We start from the raw sequence: 21,389 nt of genomic DNA, 5'->3' as shown, positions 1-21,389 counted from the left end.
GAGCTGTAATTAACGCAAGGGGTGGAAATACCAAGTATTAAATCACTTATCAGCATTTCAGTATTTTGAAAATTGTTTATTTCTCTTCTTTCACATAAGTTTCGGTGAAATCCTGAATTTTTCTTCCATTTAATGTGTCTTGTTTCGTTCGAAACCTTCCCGAGAGAACATAAAAAATAAGTTATAAAGTCAATGTAGAGTTAACTTCCATTGAAATTGAGATTTTCAGATTGTGCGTTAATTTTTTTGCGCAGTGTATATGCACATATACGAAAATTCTTTCGTTGACAAATACAAGTTCAGTGACATTATGCAACATATCTCGTCGTAAATAACACTTTCTTCCCGAGAAAAAACCCATAGTCATTCACCGAATTTCACACAATATATTCGTAACGCAAGAAATCTCTTGCTCATTTATAAAAACAATGGTTTTGTTTGGGTCTGGTGAAGTGAGAAATTATCAACGCATTTTTGAGCTTACGTAAGTCGTTTAACTCTGTTACAGAATATAATGGAGTGAACACACCATCGACATTGTTTCGACAGAATGACCAAAAAATTAGTAATTTGACGCGAGTAAAATGGTAATGGGGCATTGTTTCATTTTATATTGTTATATTATTTGTTGGACAGGTGTGAGACGCGTAAATTTGTATTATCGATCTCTATTATTTAGACTATGCTATTATTTTACATTTTTGGGGAAGCTGAGTATGCATCACACGAAATAATCTTGGATAGTCATCTGACCAATACAATAATAAAAGTTAATGATGGACCAAAGGTAATGGCACTATATAGTTGCACAATAAACCGAAATCTTTGTAATGTACACTTAATAATAAATTCCAAGGACTTAATAACACTATCGACACATTCGAAACGCTAGATCTCAATGGCAGGCACGTCTAAAAAGAACAATAATTTCTACAATTCTTTCTCGTATAATTGCCAACAGCAACCCATCATTACCACCAGCCACAGGCTGTACCCATGTTTAATATTATTCATAATCTCCACCCATCCTCCTATTCGAAAGGTACAACGGATGCAAATTCAGTCACATGAGTTATTAATATGACCTTCCCGAATATTGACCTCCTTCGTGTCTGATTTTTATCTTCCTAAAACACATAGCTCGAAATTCTTAATTGTGGCCTACTTCCGAAACGAGGTAGCCTCAAACAATCATCACCTGAGATCGGAAGAAAAATCTTTACTTTATCCAGACGGGAAATGAACGGAATGTATCATGCAGTGGCGTCACTTGAATGGGGTACACATGGACAGTTTTTGTGTGACTTTTCGAGGAGGAATAATTTCTATTGGGTATAATTGTGATCGAAATTGAGAAAAATTACACTTCGCAAAAAATTAACGCACATTCTAAAAATCTCAATTTCAATGAAAGTTAACTCTACATTGACTTTATAACTTATTTTTTATGTTCTCTCGGGAAGGTTTTGAACGAAACAAGACACATTAAATGGAAGAAAAATTCAGGATTTCACCGAATCTTATGTGAAAGAAGAGAAATAAACAATTTTCAAAATACTGAAATGCTGAAGTGATTTAATACTTGGTATTTCCACCCCTTGCGTTAATTACAGCTCGGCAACGACGGTTTATACTCAAAACGAGTGATCTAAAGTAACGTTCTTGAATGGCAGTTGTTACCCGTGGTCTACCCTGTCCTGGTGATCGGACATTTATACCTGTCTCCCTGAATCGCTGCAACATTCTGGACACACTTGTATGGGAAACTCCAAACCTTTCTGCAATTCTTGTGTATGTCCACCCTTCTTCTCGCAAAACTACCGCTTGGGCACATTCCTCTTGGGTCAAATTGAGTGTTTCGCCTTGCATAGCGATCGAGTGTAGAAAATCAAACGAAAGAAAAACTATTGATCACTAGAATTGATCGAGAACAACTGATTTTAGAATGGAGCCAATACATTCAAAATCTGATAATATCATCTTTTTTTATTCTTGCTGAGAAAAAACATCTGTATTGAAGAAAACCGTTGAAAATGGATAACATATGCATGCATAATTCTGATAAAAATAATTATCATTGAGGACACCTTCAGTTGTAGAATAAATTTGAGATTTCCATAATGTGCGTTAATTTTTTGCACAGTGTATAAGTCAAGTACTGGTTTTTCAGTTCATCAAACTGTATCTCATTCCTGCAATACTTCTTTCAAATACATAGAAATGGGGAAAGTATTTTTCATATTTTATCAGTCTTAAGTAAAAGACTTCGATGAAAAACTATAAGTGAAGGAATGAAGCTCTGTTCAAACTATCGCAAAGAAACGTAGCGTAGGTACAACAAACAGATAACTTATCTTTTCGAACTCCTTTGATTAGTTTTTGACGGAATATTCGATGTGCAGTGTTCGTAAGAAGTATGAATAGCCCTAATGTTCTACGCCACTGGTTTTCACATTTCTTTGCCCAAAAAACTACCTGTTATACTCTATAGGCGTTCCAGAAACGTGAAAGCTAATAATACTCAACAATTACAACGATTCAGATGAGATGTCAGATTCGATTCAGCTGATCTGATTGAGGTGTTTTTAGGGGAATTAACTGGTTACAGTTAGGTTGATTAGACGGTTTTGGATGGTGGTAAAAAGATTATACGGTGCCAGTCAGTGATTATATGGGATTGTTTTTGTTTATTTTGCCGTTCGTTCGCACCTATCTGCTAGTCCTTATGCCGTTCTCATATACGATGAAATTATGGAATTTGGAATGAAATTTGAGGAGGTGTAGTAGTCAGAAAGAAGGCATTGAACATAAGCTGATTTTTTTGGTGATAGATTGGTCATTTGTGAATAGAAAAAACCAACCTTCACTCATCTACCGTGATGAGTTTAGATTTCATGATTGTTTCCGCGAAGGTCCAAAATTCCCGATTTTCCATTAACCATAACTTGAAAAATAAATTTTTTCAAAAATATTTTTTTGCATATTCGTGTTCTACGCTCTCGAATTAGTGTACAGTATAAGTTTGGTTCTGATCGGAGACCAAAATTTTTTTTCGGAAAATCGCAATTTTTCCATACATATGCATGGAAAATTTGAAAAATTTTCGATATCTCCGATTTCCACCAAAATTGGAGTATTAGCTAAATCGAGGGCGTAGAATACGAATATGGAAAAATAATTCTACTGAAAAGATTACTTTTCAAGTTATGGTTTATGGAATGTCGGAATTTTTGGACCTTCGAGGAAAAAATCATAAAATCTAAACTAATCACGATAGTTGAATGAAGGTTGGTTTTTTCCATTTGCAAAGAACCAATATATCACAAAAAAAATCAGCATATATTCAGTGTTCTTCTTTTGGCTGCTACAGCTCCTCAAAGTTGACCAATTTTTCCAAAATTTTCCACTAAAAGTAATTTTTTTCCAAAGTACTGATCCTACAAAAAATCTAATTACATATTCGTGATCTACGACCTCGAATCAGTAAGTGAAAAGACCCAGGTCGATATAGCTGATGTCTTTTGCTGATGTCTACCCGCGCTTCATAAACGAATTTATTCCGAAAAAAATTTATGCATTTACCTACATCGATCCGGGTTATTGTACTCACTAAATCGAGGTCACAGATTACGAATGTGCAATTAGATTTTTTGTAAGATCAGAATCACTTTTAGTGCAAAATTCCTGAAAAATTGGTCAACTTTGAGGAGCTGTAGCAGTAAGAAAGAAGGTCGTGGACATGAGCTGATTTTTGGTTTTGGTGATCATAAAATGTACTAACATTACTTGATTTCAAACAATGTTCAGATGAAAACTGTTATCAAAAAAATTTTCTGTATTGAAAGTATCCGTTTCGAGTGCCATCTCGTTGCCAAATGTGTTTTCACTGGCCACAATTTGATCTGTTTTTAGTACTAGAGATATGGGGTCCTTCTATCATCTTTCTTCTCTATAATCTTTGCTTAAAACAGGTTCAGAGTTTGTCCAGATGATCAAATATCAGATTATTGTTCTATAGATGTATCATACAATTCACATGAATGATCATTATAGGTTTATATATATTCAAATTGGTGGATTATTAATTGCTTGCCATTTTAAGCAGGATAATCGAGGGGGTAATAATTATTGGATCATTAGTTCAGTCAAATGGTGCTCGTTGCGCAGCCAACTCTATATATAGACATCGCATGTCATATCGTACATCGATGCATCGAACTGCATCACGTCCATTTGTCACCTGAATATCACAATATCATCAAATCCCGAATGTATGCCTCGACCGACGTTCAAGCTGACATATTATGCAATGCAATTTACGGCGAAGAAGAAATTATGAGCGATTTTTTCTGCGCGAAGAGTGTAATTACGATGTCGCATAACACCTTGCCGTGAATTGACAAATAGATGTAATTACGGCGTTTATCCTTGTATGAAAGGAATTTGCATTTGCTCATTAAGGAAATTCCATATTTGCATCCAGTTCGGAACGAGAAGTCTGTCACGAACTTTGCCAGCACTGGAGATTGGCGATTTAATTCATTTCGCTAAATTGGTCCACCTTAAAAGGGTTTCTATAGAAAGGAGTTGATGTTGCTGGATCTTTGGTGCCTTGCTCAAGTTATGAAAGAGCTCCAGGACAAAGACATCATTTCAAAATGTTATGTAAGGTGCTAACTTTGATTACTCACTTAGAGACATATCTAATCTGCATAAATCATGTTCAAAATGTAGTACTGATTGAAAAAGGGTGAAATGACCTACATAAAAGAATCATTGGAAACTTCATAATATATGGTCTGTTTCTTGAAAATTTGTAGTTATATGCTCTATCTAAGATTCATACAGTTGTGCAATAAGGCCTTGTCTTGGCTGTTATCTTCTTATGATAACATTCTATATTCTGGCAATTTTTCGACATAGTTGCGGAAGATGAAAGTCATAGGAATTTTAAAACGTGGAAAGGATTCTTCTCATCCTAGAAGTTATCGACCTATTAGTTTATTAAGTCTTCCTTTCAAAATTTCAAAAATGCTAGTTTTTTTTTGGATTGAATCCACTCTAGAAGACGCTTTCCAAAATTGTCAGGAGCGTTTCAGGAAAAATAGAAGATTAGATTAGATTAGATTAGATTAGATTAGCTTTATTGGTGATATTGCAAAACAAGTTGTTGCTGGACTTCTTGCTGGCCATTCCATTCGAGAGACTTCAACCTCTTCAAGGTACTCCTGAACGATGCGCGCACGATATGGTATGGCATTATCGTCCATAAAAATGAAATTTTCACCAATGTATGGGGCAAATGGCACTACATGCTCTTCAAAAATGTTCCTTATATACTTATCAGCATTCATAGCTCCATTATCGACGACCACTAGGTCTGTGCGAGCAGTCAAAGATATTCCACCTCATACCATAATCGATCCTCCCCCGAAACCAGTAGTATTCAGGAAATTGCACTGAGCATATCTTTTATGTGGACGTCTGTATACAAGGGAACGTCGATCACAATGGTAGAGGCAGAATCTAGACTCATCTGAGAAGAGAACTCTTTCCCAATCGGCCTCTTCCCAATGGATATGCTCTCTCGCAAAATCCAAACGCGCCCTTCGATGGGCTGGGGTAAGAGCTGGGCCTCTTGCCGCGACAAGAGGCCTTAAATCATATTCTCTGAGGCGGTTTCTTATTGTCTGAGTGCTAATTGCACCTCATGAGTTGCTCAAGCTGCATTTGAAGGAGGCGAGCGGTTGCAAACCGTTGTCTCAACGAAGAAACTCTCAAGTAACGTTCTTGAATGGCAGTTGTTACCCGTGGTCTACCCTGTCCTGGTCTTCGGACATCCATACCTGTCTCCCTGAATCGCTGCAACATTCTGGACACACTTGTATGGGAAACTCCAAACCTTTCTGCAATTCTTGTGTATGTCCACCCTTTTTCTCGCAAAACTACCGCTTGGGCACATTCCTCTTGGGTCAAATTGCGTGTTTCGCATTGCATAGCCATCGAGTGTAGAAAATCAAACGAAAGAAAAACTATTGATCACTAGAATTGATCGAGAACAACTGATTTTAGAATGGAGCCAATACATTCAAAATCTGATAATGTCATCTTTTATATTCCTGCTGGGAAAAAACATCTGTATTGAAGAAAACCGTTGAAAGTGGATAACATATGCATGCATAATTCTGATAAAAATAATTATCGTTGAGAACACCTTCAGTTGTAGAATAAATTTGAGATTTCCATAATGTGCGTTAATTTTTTTGCGCAGTGTATCTCACAAAACATGATTCCCCGACTGAAGTCGCTCAAACCCTTATGATCCAATTCTTACCTTAATTCGAGTGTAGGAGACAAGGACATTTGGCAGTCTATCTAAGCTTGTTACAGTTATGCTCAGGGATATTCTGATATCTGAATCGAAACTAAGAATCCCTCCCCACCCACTTGATTTACCGCCAACACTCCACGACATAGAAGGTTATCAATTCATCTGAGATCGAATGCGCTAATAGAAGATTGAAAATTTCGCTTCCAAATTCCCGATATCTACTTTAGGTGCACGCACCTGTTATGCGGAATCCATTCAGCTTCCGTTATGATGAACGATGCCGAGTTTTTGCCCGGGTTTTTGTAGGGACTCGAACAAGCTAACCCAACTAATGGAGATTCGCCAAAATGAAACTGCAAATCATTAATCTTCCGCAAACATTATGAGCGAGTGTATATTCAGGCCCGAGAGACAGTATCCATCCAATACTATGGGGATCTCAACATCTTAAGAAGTCAGACTCCCATTCTTTTGGCGGCGGACTTGGAGTGAGAGTGAATCAATCAAAGTCGGGTAGTGAAAAATGGATAGAAATTTGGGGCACGTGCACTCTGGAATCCGTATGCATGTGAGGATAACGCAGGATGGGGGGTACTTTGCAGAGATTCGCTGTTGTAGATCAGGATGATTTGTTGAGAGGCAAACATTGAACGAAATTTCATTCGGGTTTCGGAAACGAGCCAAATTTTTCTCCCATTGCAACTAGTGCAGTGAGGGGCTGTATAGGACGGTATTGATATCTAGTTACCCTATATAGGTTGTATGCTGCCAAAAACTGCCACGAATAACTATGAAACACTGGCTGAATAAAGCCATTGTACGAGGATATATTGAAAAATTCTTAGCCTACTAGAGTTATTCGGGGTAACTGAGCGCAGAGGGTGAAGCTACATTCACAATCAATTCACGGGCCGAAGTGCACTTAGCTCAGCAGATGGCGTTCTCTGTTACCATTCACAATGAAATTCAAGACAAAATTTCTTGCAAGTTGCAAACTATCACTTCGGCAAGGAATCTCGTGCCGGCTAGATGATGCTGATGCTTATGTTTTGATCAATTAAATTTTTTTCATTTGTGTATTTGGTTCCAAGATTATTGCGAATGTTAAATTTCGTGCCGAAGTGCACTTCGGCCCGCGAATTGATTGTGAATGCAGCTTGAGTGTGCGCAGTGCGTATATCTCGACCATGCAATGTATAAAAGAGGGGTTCATTTGGGTGAAGCAAGGGCGCAGAATCGCCATATCAGTTTTTTATAGGAATGCGCCGTGCGACGTTTCGTTAACTTTTTATTTGCAATCAATTAAATTCACTAGTTTTCTTGTTAATTTTTAGCATCTCTGCACATTCTGCCAGGTCCAAGTTGAGTCCCTCAGTGTTAAACAATATTTTATTCGATCATGCGCATATTAATCTAAATATATAATAAAAAATTTTAGGTTCACTTAGCTGCTCAACTCTATAAGAGGGTCAATTCAAATTTTGGCTTACTGGGGAAAGTGTGCGCATAGATTCGTTATATGGGCATTAGTTCAGTGAGGAATAAATTTAACATTGTTGATTTTCTTGGTTAATACTCGATCAATATTGTCCTATTTGTTCAGAAAAACATGAAGAGCCACCAACAGGGGAATGTATCAAGTGTTGTGTTAACCAGGAATGGTGGCACGAACAATAATGCAGTGCTTGTAAAAAGGCGCTTCTGTATTGACAATAAACAGCATTTCTCTAATATTGTAACATTCTGATGACATTATTTTGTAATTTGTTTTGATTGTGTGGTTCACTAAGCACTGCGTTCACTTAACCCGTGAGGGTGCGTACACTTACCCGCAATACGGGGCATGTGAACGCACTCCGACTTTCACTATTAAAATTTTTTTTGCAGAAGAAAAAACGTTTTGGTTCGTTTGCTTCTTGATGTTTTTTTATAGATTAGAAAATTCTCTATCTTATGAATATGTTCTAATTTTCCTTGCTTCAACATTTGAAACAGGGTATGGCTTGAAAGACAAAAGTGCGCACAGTTGCCCAGAATGACTCTATAGAACCAAACAAAATTTCAATGTAAAAATATTTTATTACTCAACATATTCTCCTCTCAATTGGATACATTTATTACAGGGAACCTGCAACCTCTCTAGACCTTTCAAAAAAATGTTTCTTCTTGCTTTGCAAACCAGACTTCCACAGCTTCTATTACCTCTTCGTTGGAAGAAAATTTACGACCTTTTAAACTTTTTTTCAGTTGAGGAAAGAGATGATAGTCGAATGGAGCCAAATCTGGTGAATAAGGGGGGTAATCTAGTAATTCGAACCCTTAATCACGAATTTTTTGCATGGCAATATGAGATTTGTGTGCAGGGGCGTTGTTCCGCAAAAACAAAACACCTTTGGATAGCTTTCCGCGTCTTTTCTCTTTAATTTTGTCCCGTAGAGTGGTCAGTAATGTCGAATAATAATCTCCGGTTATTATTCTACCCTTATCCCAAAAATTAATCATGATTACTACATGGAAATCCCAAAAAACTGAAGCAAGAACTTTTCCAGCAGATTTTTGGACACGAAACTTCTTAGGTCTTGGGGAACCACAGTGTCGCCATTCCATCGAGTGTTGCTTTGTTTCTGGATCGTAGAAATGTACCAAAGTCTCATCCATAGTAACAATTCGGTTTAAGAAGTCTACATCGTTTTCAAATCGAGCACAGATCGAACGCGATGCTTCTAGCCTTGCACGCTTTTGATCAACATTCAAAAATGCCAGAAGATATGCTGCGAAAACTCCTCGTAATTGATCTCTTTCAAACTAACCACAATTTTCGCAACATCAGTCAATAAATCAAGCGTATCAAGCGATAATCAATCAATAACCGATACGTCAAATAACATTTCGACAAAGAGATTCATCTATGCCAACCCCAGCATTCTTTTTTCCCTTCTATCAACGAGAAAATTCTCCTCCTAATTTGAATCAGTTCGTAGATGGGGGAAAATGCCTCTGTATCCATTTCGGATATTACACATCATTTTTCAGCTTTATTCGCAGCGAAATCTGTACAAACAATGAGAATTCCCGGGAATGTTGTTTGCTCAGGTTTAACATGATAGAGAGTTATTATTTTTGGTCCGAGCTTCGTACGTATGTAATTTCTATCTCCGCATGGGTAAATATGAATGTGTACCTTGTAAATTTTTTGAGGATATAAATATTTGTATCATAATATAAAGTGCAGAGAAATTCAAGTGGTGCATACAATGATTGAATTTGAAAATTGCTTCGGACAAAACTTGTAGAAAATTTTATGCTCTACAACTTTTATAATGAATGCGAAAACAATTTAAAGCCCAGGAGAGGAGATAATTCAAAAAAACTGATGTTTGTGACCTTTATGGTTCTGTTATTGTTTTGGCTTGCTGCAAATGTCAGATTATATTTTTTCCGTTATTCTTGAATCATGAGCTTCAAAATAAAGAAAAAGCCATCGCGCTCGAGAAATTACACTACTTTACCCTGTTTCGCGACTCTGACTTTTCCCTTTCCTATCAGTCATGGCGCGTAAGCCCTTGGGGTACTGAAGGGAAAGTCTCGTCAACCCCCCTGTCCGCGTTCTGCGTCATAAGTGTTGAATCCGAAATCTATTCTTTTCTATCTGTCATGGCGCGTAAGCCCTTGGGGTAGAGAATAAGAGATACCGCTCGTCGTCAGTGAAATCCCGTAGTTGCGCTAAAATAGATCTTTTCTTCGCTATCAGTCATGGAGCGTTAGCCCTTGGGGTAGCGAGTAAAAGTCTCGAGTAGATCCGCCCTGGTTGTGTTTCTTTCAATCTGGAGAAATATAATTAAATACATCCCGATACCGTATAGCAAGTCATTTCACTTCGCGAGGTCATCCTTAATATTCATTTCGTCAGTTCTGGTTGGCGCATTGTATTGAACAACCTTTGATTTTTCACTGTACCCGGTATAAACTTTACAAAGTACTCGTGATCGGACCGAATTTCCAGAATGTATGTTTGCTGATCAATTCGCTCATATTTCATACCTACACATATTTCCGTTGTATATATAATCAGTTTCCGAAGGTGTGAATAAACTGGTACATAATTTGATTTTGACTCCTTCGTTATCGCTATCACCCTAGATAACAGCGAACTCTGTCTCCGACTAGCAGCTACTCTGGTAGGTTTGCTATTCTTCCTAGTGAAAATAATAGCTGGCGCTCGAGATAAGTTTTCTCCGAGGTAACCACGTTACAGAATGTATATCTACTTTTAAACATGTTTTTTTACTATTCTGACAGGCTGTCCTAGACTATTCCCCATATACACAGGTCTAATTTTCGGTAGAGGTACTCTACATGGTCCAAGGTATTTCCCCTTATATTAATAGAGAGTTGAAGTGCTGCCATGAACAGAGTGCTGCTCATTCGTCAGTTTTTAACGTTAACGTTAGCGTCAGCTTTACGGCCTACGTAAACTAGCGGTCTCCCACGTATACCTTAAACATCGACGTACGTTAACCGAACGTTAAACGAGTAGCACCGATGACTTGCGAATGGCCGAATTTTGACTGTTGAATGCAATTCTCAATAATCTCAAACAATCATTGTTTATATTTCCCATGTATTTTCTCATAATGAATGAAAGTTATAGGAAATCAGCATTGATTTTAAAGTTATCAAAAGGATTTAGTTATGAAACTTCGTTATCAGATTACATTCAGTAAGGAAATGGCTGAAACTCAACTGCGATTCTCTTTTCTCTAACACTTAAACATTTCATTGATAATAAAATACTTTCAAGTTGAAAATTCTCTTTATTATGCATATAATCATTAGAACATCAATTTTCCAAATGTTATTCTAGCTGTCGAAGCTCAATATTAGATAAAAGAGAGTTCACGCTAAACGAAAGCAAAACAGAGATATCTCTGAAGCAAAATCAAATTGATAGGTTATGTTTAACGTCTGACGTTGCATGATGGCAGCACTTCAACTCAAATTTCATTACAACACGTAAACGTTATATTTGACGTTATTTGTCACGTTAACGTTTACGTTCAGGCTAACGTTCTGTGCGCACTTCAACTCTCTAATATCTGACACGCTTGAGTAAATCCCGAATTTCCCTCGTGGGCTCTCCAACTACAAGGATTTTACGGTCATTTCGGTTTCCAGATAGGAATCACTGCAATGTTTTCGTTTTCGATGAGTATATAAAAAACTAGGCAATTCAGAATAATTTAATACGATTAGATCCATTTGATTGAATGAAACAATGAATTCTTTCTGAACGTTGTTTCCCAACCAGCTCGTGTTGAAAAACCGTTCAACATTCATTGCGCCCAAACATTTTTCCGAGAATCAATCCAGGATAAACACAGAATTTAATGGAAACCAGTTGGAATTTATCGAAACGCAGTTTAACCGAATTCGACGCAACAAAAACCTATCGCTTTCCGTATACAACCCATGGACAAATATAAACACAGCTTCATTGAAAACAGAATGGTTAATTCGAACTCATACAATAATATTAAATAATAACAACGTTTCATATTGGATTTATATGCGGTCCGTCCTTTACAATGGTTAGATACGCGAACAATACGATAATTATTTCATTCATGGGAGATCATGAGGGAATTTCGGAATATACGATGAGGTTATAACACTCGTGGATGAGGAAGAGTAAATTTAATTTACTAGCGATTCTTTTGTGTTCCTCAACAATAAAATCGATTCATAAGATGAACAGTTAAAGCCGATTCCCTTGAGACCGGGGTCGATCACTTGGATCGAATGATTGAACACTGATTGGTAAATATGCAGAAATGAAAGGACTGAAAATTGCACATCTTCATTTTGGTTTTCTCATATGCTTGAGAACAATTATTTGCATATTTGCATCAACATAATAGTCATAACTTTTCTCGGTTTTTTTCCTCAAAATGAGTCGATCAAAACTGGAGATGTTGGGACCTTTGTTGAGGCACTCAATTTTTCAACTAAATTTCATCGAGTTACGTTCTGTAGTTTCCCAGAAAAATTCTTGAGGGAGCATAGACGGATCTTCGAGTTATTCGAATTTCTCTAAGTTAAATGGGAACTTCAAAAATTCTAGTAGTCCTTTTAATTTTTTATCAGATGGTATTTCAAATGTTCATTTTTGAAAATGACGTATTGATTAATGAATTATCTGAATGGTTCATTATTGAACTCTCGTGAAAATATCCATTCCATTATCTGTTCTCAAGTGAGTGAAGTTTTGACAATATTTCGATAGAGTTAGACAGTAAGAGCCTTCCAAAGAACGTATAGAAGCTTCTTGGAGTTTGAATTCCAAACAACATAGCCTTGAGTCCAATTCTTTCCTATATATTCAATACATCACAACCTTCATATTGACTGATATAATCCTATCAACACAATCTTTTTGCTCCACAACCTAAAGTCACGATTCTTCAAAACTGAAAGGTTATTATATCTCAATTCCAGTCAAAATTTTTAAATCATGTGGTACTTAACCTTCAGAATATTTACACACATTTAGGTAGGAATTGACACATATCCACTCAATGATAGTCATCTCGAACAAGAAGAGTTTTCAAATTATTAGAATATTACAGAATATTCTGATATGAAGTTTGGGTTGATCATTATTCAATAATGATTTCATTCACCGTATTTGAATCATTTTTTTTATTCAGTTAGATTAGAAGAATCAAAACATTCATCTTCTGTTAAAGAAGAAAAAACAATGTGACATGAGCCAAGGCAAACTCCAGCCAGTGGATATAAAAACCAAATAAAGGTTCATGGAGCTTCTGTCTGTTTCAACATTGTTGATCAACTGTGGGGTTTTCTTTTTGGTCGATCACCTTTTTTTTGCTTTGAACACTAACTGTTTTACCGAAAATGCTAATTTTGTAGAGATTGGCAATCTATATTTATCAATAGAATATTTCTATTCGTCTTCTATCTTCCCCATTTAAGGAAAAGGATTCAATAAAAGAAGCTTTTTGCACGTTGGCTTCAATAAAAACCATCTTTATAATTTTCTATCAATTTTGATACAACAGGAATCCAAAACGCTAACTTGACAGTTAATCAGTTATTTGGAAAATGGTACAGTAGAAGTCAGGTACGTTTAGACACAGAATTTTCTAGCCTATACAGTCTCTGACTCGTACAAATATTCAGACCGAAAGAAAAGCTTTTATCCTTAACTGTTTTTTCCATTTCGGCCCTGATAAAAAGATATATCCATTTCAAATTTTCATATTGAGCTATGCCACCCCTGGAAAAACAAAATTATCTTCAGAATAACAAGCTGAATCTGTGACCACACATCTGTGGATCTTTTAAACAGAGCCAAAAGTACGCAATTTTTCAAATTTCACTGATATTTTTCAATTCTTAAACATCAAATTACTCGAAAATAGCGCATTAAACGAGAAAATATGAAGAATACTTTTATTTTACAAAACGTTCAAATATTCATCAGATAGCGTCCAACTTAGTTTCAAGAGTTGGGTTCTTTGAATTTTTATGGTACGTAATTGTAATAGTCATAATGAAAAAACTGGAAGACGTGGAAGATATCTTGTGTTCGAAAAATATTCATCAAATGAATGAAAAACTATATACCGAAATTCATTTCATTCGATAAAACCATTTCTGAGATAGAACTAAACATAACACTTTTTGATGATATTTCAACAGCCTGTATCTTTTAAACCGAGCCGATTCGGAAAAAATGGTAAAGGAAAAAAGTGTTTCTTTTGACCTCAAGAATCTACAGTTAAAATATCTTTACGAGTCAAAGACTCACCCTGTATATTTGACGCATTGTTCTATTCATAGATCACAGAAACAGGTTTTATGATCTATATGGTTCTCTTGTGAGATTGAGACAGTCCGAATGGTCAACATTTCTTAAGTTATCGATAAAAAATTCGAAGGTGTCACCCACAACTGATTTTTTGGTCGTTTTCATCTCTTTCACAAGACAACAGTCTAATGAGAAGCGTTCCAGCAGCCAATGCTCAACAATGCAATTCAATTAGTCCATGCATCAAATCCTCCTCGCCTTCCATTGTGTCCAATTGCACTTACATCAATATCCACTTGCCCAACCGACAACTATGCCGTCATCCAAGAAAAAAAATAACTTCGGAAACAATCGATTGTTCCGGTTGTTTTCACTGTTTCAGCAAGAAATTCGGCGAGGCACATTGAACTCCACTTCTTTAGCATAACAAACGACGTCCGGAAACTTTTTTCGTAACAACTTTTGTTTACGAATTTCCGAGAGGGGGGGTAGTTTTGATAGCTTTTCGAAAAATGGGGTGGACGAGCCGTCGTTCAGGAAGATTCATGGACCGGTCGGTTGAAAGAGGAGGTCGATTAATCTAATTTTGAACCGGTTCAGTTGAATTGATGCTGTTTGCTGTTTTTTTTTCGAGGGCGAAAGAAATGCTGTCCTTGGGATTGAAAATGAGCGAGGGTTTTTTCGCGATTAAACAATCAGGGAGCGTTTGGTTTAGGGGTAACGGAAAGTTTCCCCGATAACGCAGTCTTTATTCAGCATTTGTATAGTAGGTATATAACATTAGTTGCAAGGTAAGAGGGTTTTTACTGGCGAATGGAGGATATCCTTGAGCCAGTAAAACCCGTTACCTTGCGTGTATTGTTTTATATTTTATTTGTTTCTCATTTGTGAAAAGGTTAGATAAATTCCAAAAAAATCTCAATAATTTGTCGCAAATGTCGTAAGCTATGGAAGCGTTGCCATGAACATGTCTTTATTTTTCTTTACATTTGTTTTGGGTAAGCGAAAATGAATGTACCAAAAGAAATTATTGAGGCAGCCAGCAGTGTAGCTTCAAGTTTATTACCTGCAAAATCAGCTCCAAGGTACGAGCGAGAATACGACGACTTCAAAAAGTGGCAAAACAAAAATAGTGTGATTGGGGTAACCGAAGATGTTTTGTTGGTCTACTTGAATCAACTATCAGCTAGATTCAGCCCTAATACTTTATGGGCAAAATGGTCTATGCTGTAAAGCTGCTTGGAAATGAAAGAAAATGCCCCTATTCGCAGGTTTGTTTTCCAAAAAATGTATTGAAAAATATGACGTTTAGTTGTCATTTGCAGAATTCAAAAAGTAATAGCGTTTCTGAAACGAAAAAATGAGCGTTATACGCCAAAAAAGGCCAAGGTATTAAGTAAAGAAGATTGAACAATTTCTTTTACATGCTCCTGATGACCAGTGGTTGCTGGAGAAAATTGTAACAATTTTTGGGATTTTTGGATGTTGTCGATGTGACGCAATTCTCTCCTTAAACATGAATGATGTAGAAGATATGGAAAAATACGTTATTGTGACATTGCGGCAAACAAAAAATTTAACAACAAGAAGATTCAACATAACCGATGATGGCTGCAGCTTCAAGCCCTGCATGTTGTACAGAAAATATGTAAATCTTCGGCCCCCTGGAACAGAAAGCCTAAGATTTTTTCTGACATACCGACATGGAAAATGCATTTCCCTTAATGCTGGCCAGCACACTATTGTTGGTGTCCCAAAGCAAATAGCGGAATATTTAGGTTTGAAAGACCCAGAGTTATACACCGGCCACTCTTCTCGCAGAACTGGAGCCACTGTGGTTGCGGATTCGGGTGGAGATATTTTAGCACTAAAGCGTGCAGGAGGGTGGAAGAGCACCGAAATTGCGATGAGTTATGTCGATGATTCAGTCAACAAAAAAATCGAAATGTCTAGCAAATTATTTGGTAATAAGGAGAGTACAAATGTTCTGCAGTCCTCGAGTTCAGCAGTTTCTGAGTCAACTGATGGTTGATCATCATCAGTATCAACTCTTTCATCATCAAAAATCTGTGTCAATGGAAATAACAATTGTAACATGATTTTCAACATATATGACGATAAAACAATTTTTTTTTATGGTAAATAATACTACTAACTTGTAAAAATTTTGCAAGTTAACTGTCAGTTTCACAAATTAGTGACTTGATAAAATAAACTTTCTTGATTAATTTTGTGTTTTTGGAAACTGACTACTTTTTCGAGTGGCGTTTGTTTCCTAACCCAAATAAAACCGAGGTTTCGTGTTTCCATTTGAATAATCATCAAAATATAGAAAATTGAGCGTAGTTTTCGGTAATTCTTTTCTGGAACATAACTTCAATCCTAAATATCCAGTAGTTAAGCGGGATTTCTAGCTTAATTCCAAAGGCCATTTGAAAAAATTGCGTCTGAAGTTGAAAACTGGGAATAATATCCTTCATAGACTAGCTGGTACTTCATGGGGTGCTGATGCAACTACTCTTCGCCCCCATATTCCCATTTCTGTCCTATATTCCACACATGCTATAATTATTGGACATCTCGTGATCATCTCAGCCATAATGAATGAAAATATAATCACATCTGAATCGATTCCAAACATGATTACCTATTATGAAATGAAATCCATATTCTATATTCGGATGAAATTATCGAACTGCAACGCCGTTTCCAGTAAAGATTCGTGATTCTTTCGAAACGTAACAGCCGAACAGGTAGAACGTACACTTTCACTTCGGATCACCGAGTTAAAAGTCGTTCAACTCTTATGATTTAGCATCGCTAGAAGTCGAGGAGCAAAAGTGTGGATATCGATATGTCACGTTTACTCGACCGTGTCGATTCGAATTTCATCGAAGGACTTTTCGCTTCTTTGGTGTGATTCGGGGAGAGAGCAGTTAAATAGGAAAATTTGGCTATTTGTCAGTTGAAGGATCTACTAAATCGCGAGTATTTTTCCGGAAATAAAAAATCTGAGTTTTTCTGCTTAGGTTCTACCATTTACAGCGAATTTCATAAAAATTCTGATTGTCCGATTAACGATTTGACAGTCACTCGATTTATAGAACGAAATCGCTGAAACCTTTGCATTTTTGAATATATTGAATAAGTAGCAATTGAGAATAATTGAATAGGCGTATCAACATCACAATTTGATGCGAGAATGATATACTGAATGATGATGACTGAATTGTCGATCGAAAACAATTTGACGTCTATTCGTCAATCAAGCGTTGATTCCCCGATCAAACTTTATGAAACCCAGGGTTGAACTAGTAACTATAGAAATCAAGATACGTTCATTATATCCACTATAAAAGTCAAATGAATAGTCAAAAGTCATTCTTTAAATGGTGCGAATCCACCCAACACAGCATCAGAAGATCCTGATAATAGTTGGGGAGCCCAAGAGGAAAATTCGATATTTACTCGAGCGTGTCAGATTAATATAAGGGGAGATACTTTGGATCCTCTGTTAAAGTACCTCTACCAAAAATCAGACCTGTATATAGGGGGAATTGTCTAGGGCAGCCTGTCAGAATAGTAAAAAAAATGATCATTGTACATACTCAGGCATGTCAGCTGACAATCTGACAATTTGCAAACTTGCAAAAAAAACGTCACGTGTACATTCTCCAGCGCGGTGGCTTTTTCTTATTTCGAAGCTAATGATTCAAGAATAACGGAAAAAATATGATCTGACAGTTTCAGCAAGCCGAAACAATAAAAATTGGCCATAAACGTCACAAAAATAATTTTTATTTTGAGTATCTCCTCTCATGGGCTTCGAATTGTTTTCGCATTCATCATAAAAGTTGTAGAGCATAAAATTTTCTACAAATTTTGTCCGAAGCAATTTTTTCTACGTTTGAACGTTTTTGAGATATATGGCGATGAATGTACATTAGACTGGGTTTCTACGTTGACCTTGGCCTTTCGCATGTGTGGCTAAGCTCCTCGCCTTTATCATCCTTTAGCTTGAAATCGGTTGAGGGTATATAAAATGGTTTCAGACAAAAGTTGTATAGATTTTTATTATCTACAACTTTCATAATGAATACAGAAACGATTAGAGGTACAGGAAAGGAGATATTTCAAAAAAAAGCTTTTTCATCATCTTCAAACTGTCAGATTAAGGAAACCGTGCCTGATTAGTGTCAGATTAATGAGTCAACACGTCTACAACACCCAGATTAACCATCTGTATGAAAATCTGACACGCTCGAGTATGTAGATACAAATAATGATTTTTTTTTGCATTTTCAAAGGACCGAATTGTCAGTCTCTGGGTCCAATCAACATATCCTCTAAAAATCTGACAGATTCGAAAACATTTTTTTCACCATTTCCAACTCTTCTGTACTGCCAGCCCCACCACGCAAACTGTCAGATTAACATGAATTTATTATCAGAGACACGTAGGGCATGTACAGTATTTTAATCTGACACGCTCGAGTATACCTGTCGTTTCTTCAACATCTTTGAAAACCTGCAGACGCTTTCCCCATCGCTGAAAGTGCATACATCATAACACCTTTTTTTCTTTCTATTTTCGAATCTTCAAAATCCACTAGGTCTGCACGACGCTGGAGTAAATCCAGATTTAGCATCGTCGGCTCCCCAACTATAATAAGGTGTAACAACACCTCTCAATCCTACCGAAAAACAGGGTATGAAGATTTGAAGTTACTTGGATGTAAAAAACCATGTTACAGAAATCCCTCTGTCATCCACATTAGCCTTCTAAAGCCACAATATCCGGATTCCAAGTTTTCATTGGCCCACCCTGAATAAGCATGGATGAACGATTGCGAAGATCCGAGAACGACCCGTAAGAATATTGTCAGAACACAGGCCTGATTTTTCCCATTCAGAAGTGGCAAAATCAACGTAGTTTTCGCGTGAAAACTCACGAGATTCCGATTTATTCAGTCAGTCGTCTTTATCGGGATTGAAGATTGAATTCCGTAACATCAAGGGAGGCGACTGGAGTCGCTTTGTGAGTCACCGGGAATAAACGGGAGGGCCGCCTCTCTCTCCCGAAGGTTCCTCAAATATTTGGGCGCCCCTCACACGGGAAGTTCCACGTGTTTTGTGTGCCAGAAAGAATGCGGAGGGACTTCAAAGTGATGCCGCTTTTAGAACTACCGAAATTCAGACATTCAATTTTCTCTTCACTTAATTTTTTTTCGCTGTTATTCAACTCTACAATTTTTCAGATTCTCGATTAAAATTTTCATTCTTTACAGGAAAACAAACAACTGAACACACTCTGGGGTTATGTAAGTAAAATAAACATCTGAAATAACCATCGATGGAACGTCAGTGATCCCTATCAATCGTTGAGCAATAATTTTATTTGGGTGATCACAAACTCCAGAAATTTTTCAGTATACAAGGGGATTTATTGGAAAATAGGCGGAAGACCTATCTCTCTTTATAATCAAGATACAAAGAGTGTTTCATTGATTTTGTCAATTTCTTCAATTATACCCATAACATTCGAACCACCCTATATTTTTCAATGATATTAGGTTCATTCATTCTCCACAACAACTAGTTCATACTGACATAGTACCTGTATTTTATTCAGACCCGTTCTAGAATAAATTTATGGATGCGGTTCAACCCGAAAAAAAAAACAATCTGTACATCGAAATTACTAAAAATTGATAGGATATTCGAAGAAAAGTAGAAGAAACTGAATAAAACAATGTATTTCAAAAAATCAATTCAATAAACCTAGTGGAATCTGAATTTTCAGACAAGACAGTAACCAAACAATACAGCATTTTGCTCCTTGATTATAAAAAGATATAGACCCTTCAAATAGAGGGTGAGTCTTTTACTACTACAATAATTTTAACAGTAGATTCTTGAGGTCAAAAGAAACACTTTTTTCCTTTACCATTTTGTCCGAATCGGCTCGGTTTAAAAGATATAGGCTGTTCAAGAACAATCAAAAAAAGGTGTTTTTAGTTTTATCGAATAGGATGAATTTCGTAATATAGTTTTTTATTTAATTGGTGAATTTTTTTATCACCCACATCAAAGAACCCAACTCTTGAAACTAAGTTGGACGCTATCTAATGAATATTTGAACGTTTTGTAAAATAAAAGTATTCTTTTTATTTTCTCGTATAATGAGGAGTTTTGGAGTAATTTAATGAAAAAGATTGAAAAATGTCTTCGAAATTTGGAAATTTGGGTATTTGACTGAATAAAACACTGTTTAAAAGAACCACAGATGTATAGTGTCACAGATTTAGTTGGTTATTCTGAGAGTAAAATTTTTAATCAAGGCCGAAAAATGGTAAAGAAAAAAAGTGTTTCTTTCGACCTAAAAAATCTACTGTTAAAATATTTGTACGAGTCAAAAACTCACCGTGTATAGGTTATTCTGAGACACCTCAGTGTCCTCTATCCACCCCCAGCTTAGCCCATTTACCAATGAATCACCTTGTATAAGGCGCTCATTCTCATTATTTCTCTCGCGAATCTTTCGATCTACAAATGAACGATCCAAGATGGACTCACCTTATAAATCCCATCGACTAACTTGATGAGCTCCTCGGTCTCCATCGCGATAAGAAAAAAAATCCTCAGAACGACACTAGGACTATTTTTGTTCGAATTCCATAATATTCACAGGGAGTCCTGTTCTAATACGCACTTTCAGCACTTGATCACTTCACTCGTGTCCAGTACCTCGAAGGAATACCAGCTTCGAATTGAAGTTCGTCCTGAAAAGAAAAAAATTGAGTTAAACCGTGCGAAAGAAACAGCTCGGTCGTGTTGGACGCGTTACATTTTTAATAGAGTCACATATGCAATTCTCCAGGGTACGATATTGTGCGCTAGCGATGTTCAGATAAACTCTGATTTATCGTTGTGACATTTTATTGTGTTTCTTGGATGATTGATGTAATTGCCGGCTCTCGGGATCTGTTGCGAAGAAAACATTCCGGCACATAAAACTAGGCAAGAGATTTTATAGGTTGGGTTGTCTATATTCCACGAGATATTCCAGATTTCCACATTCAAGGGGTTCAGGACCATGAAAAACTCTATCCTAGGATCATATGGAATAGACGAGTTCAAAAATGCTTCTCAATCTTGTATGATGAATATTCGACAAAGCACTTATAATGGAAACGTACATACCTATTGATCCAAGTGTAGTTATAA

The 21,389-nt window shown here is 36.6% G+C and overlaps 1 protein-coding gene across 2 annotated transcripts in view; it reads right to left on the bottom strand.

Annotated features, from left to right (window-relative positions):
- The window catches only part of LOC123310534 (GATA zinc finger domain-containing protein 14), a 193,316-nt gene that overhangs the window by 163,306 nt on the left and 8,621 nt on the right, over window positions 1-21,389 (bottom strand). For both annotated transcript variants that reach the window (XM_044894044.1, XM_044894039.1), the window contains exon 2: window positions 20,739-20,944. In XM_044894044.1, coding sequence (XP_044749979.1) covers window positions 20,739-20,783 — 45 coding nt within the window. In that variant the 5' untranslated portion in view covers window positions 20,784-20,944. The remainder of the gene's footprint in view (window positions 1-20,738; window positions 20,945-21,389) is intronic.

This window comes from Coccinella septempunctata, chromosome 1 (assembly GCF_907165205.1).
Source record: "Coccinella septempunctata chromosome 1, icCocSept1.1, whole genome shotgun sequence".
Lineage (NCBI taxonomy): Eukaryota > Metazoa > Arthropoda > Insecta > Coleoptera > Coccinellidae > Coccinella > Coccinella septempunctata.
Note: the sequence above shows the minus strand (reverse complement) of the source record. Positions and strands in the feature narration are given on the sequence as shown.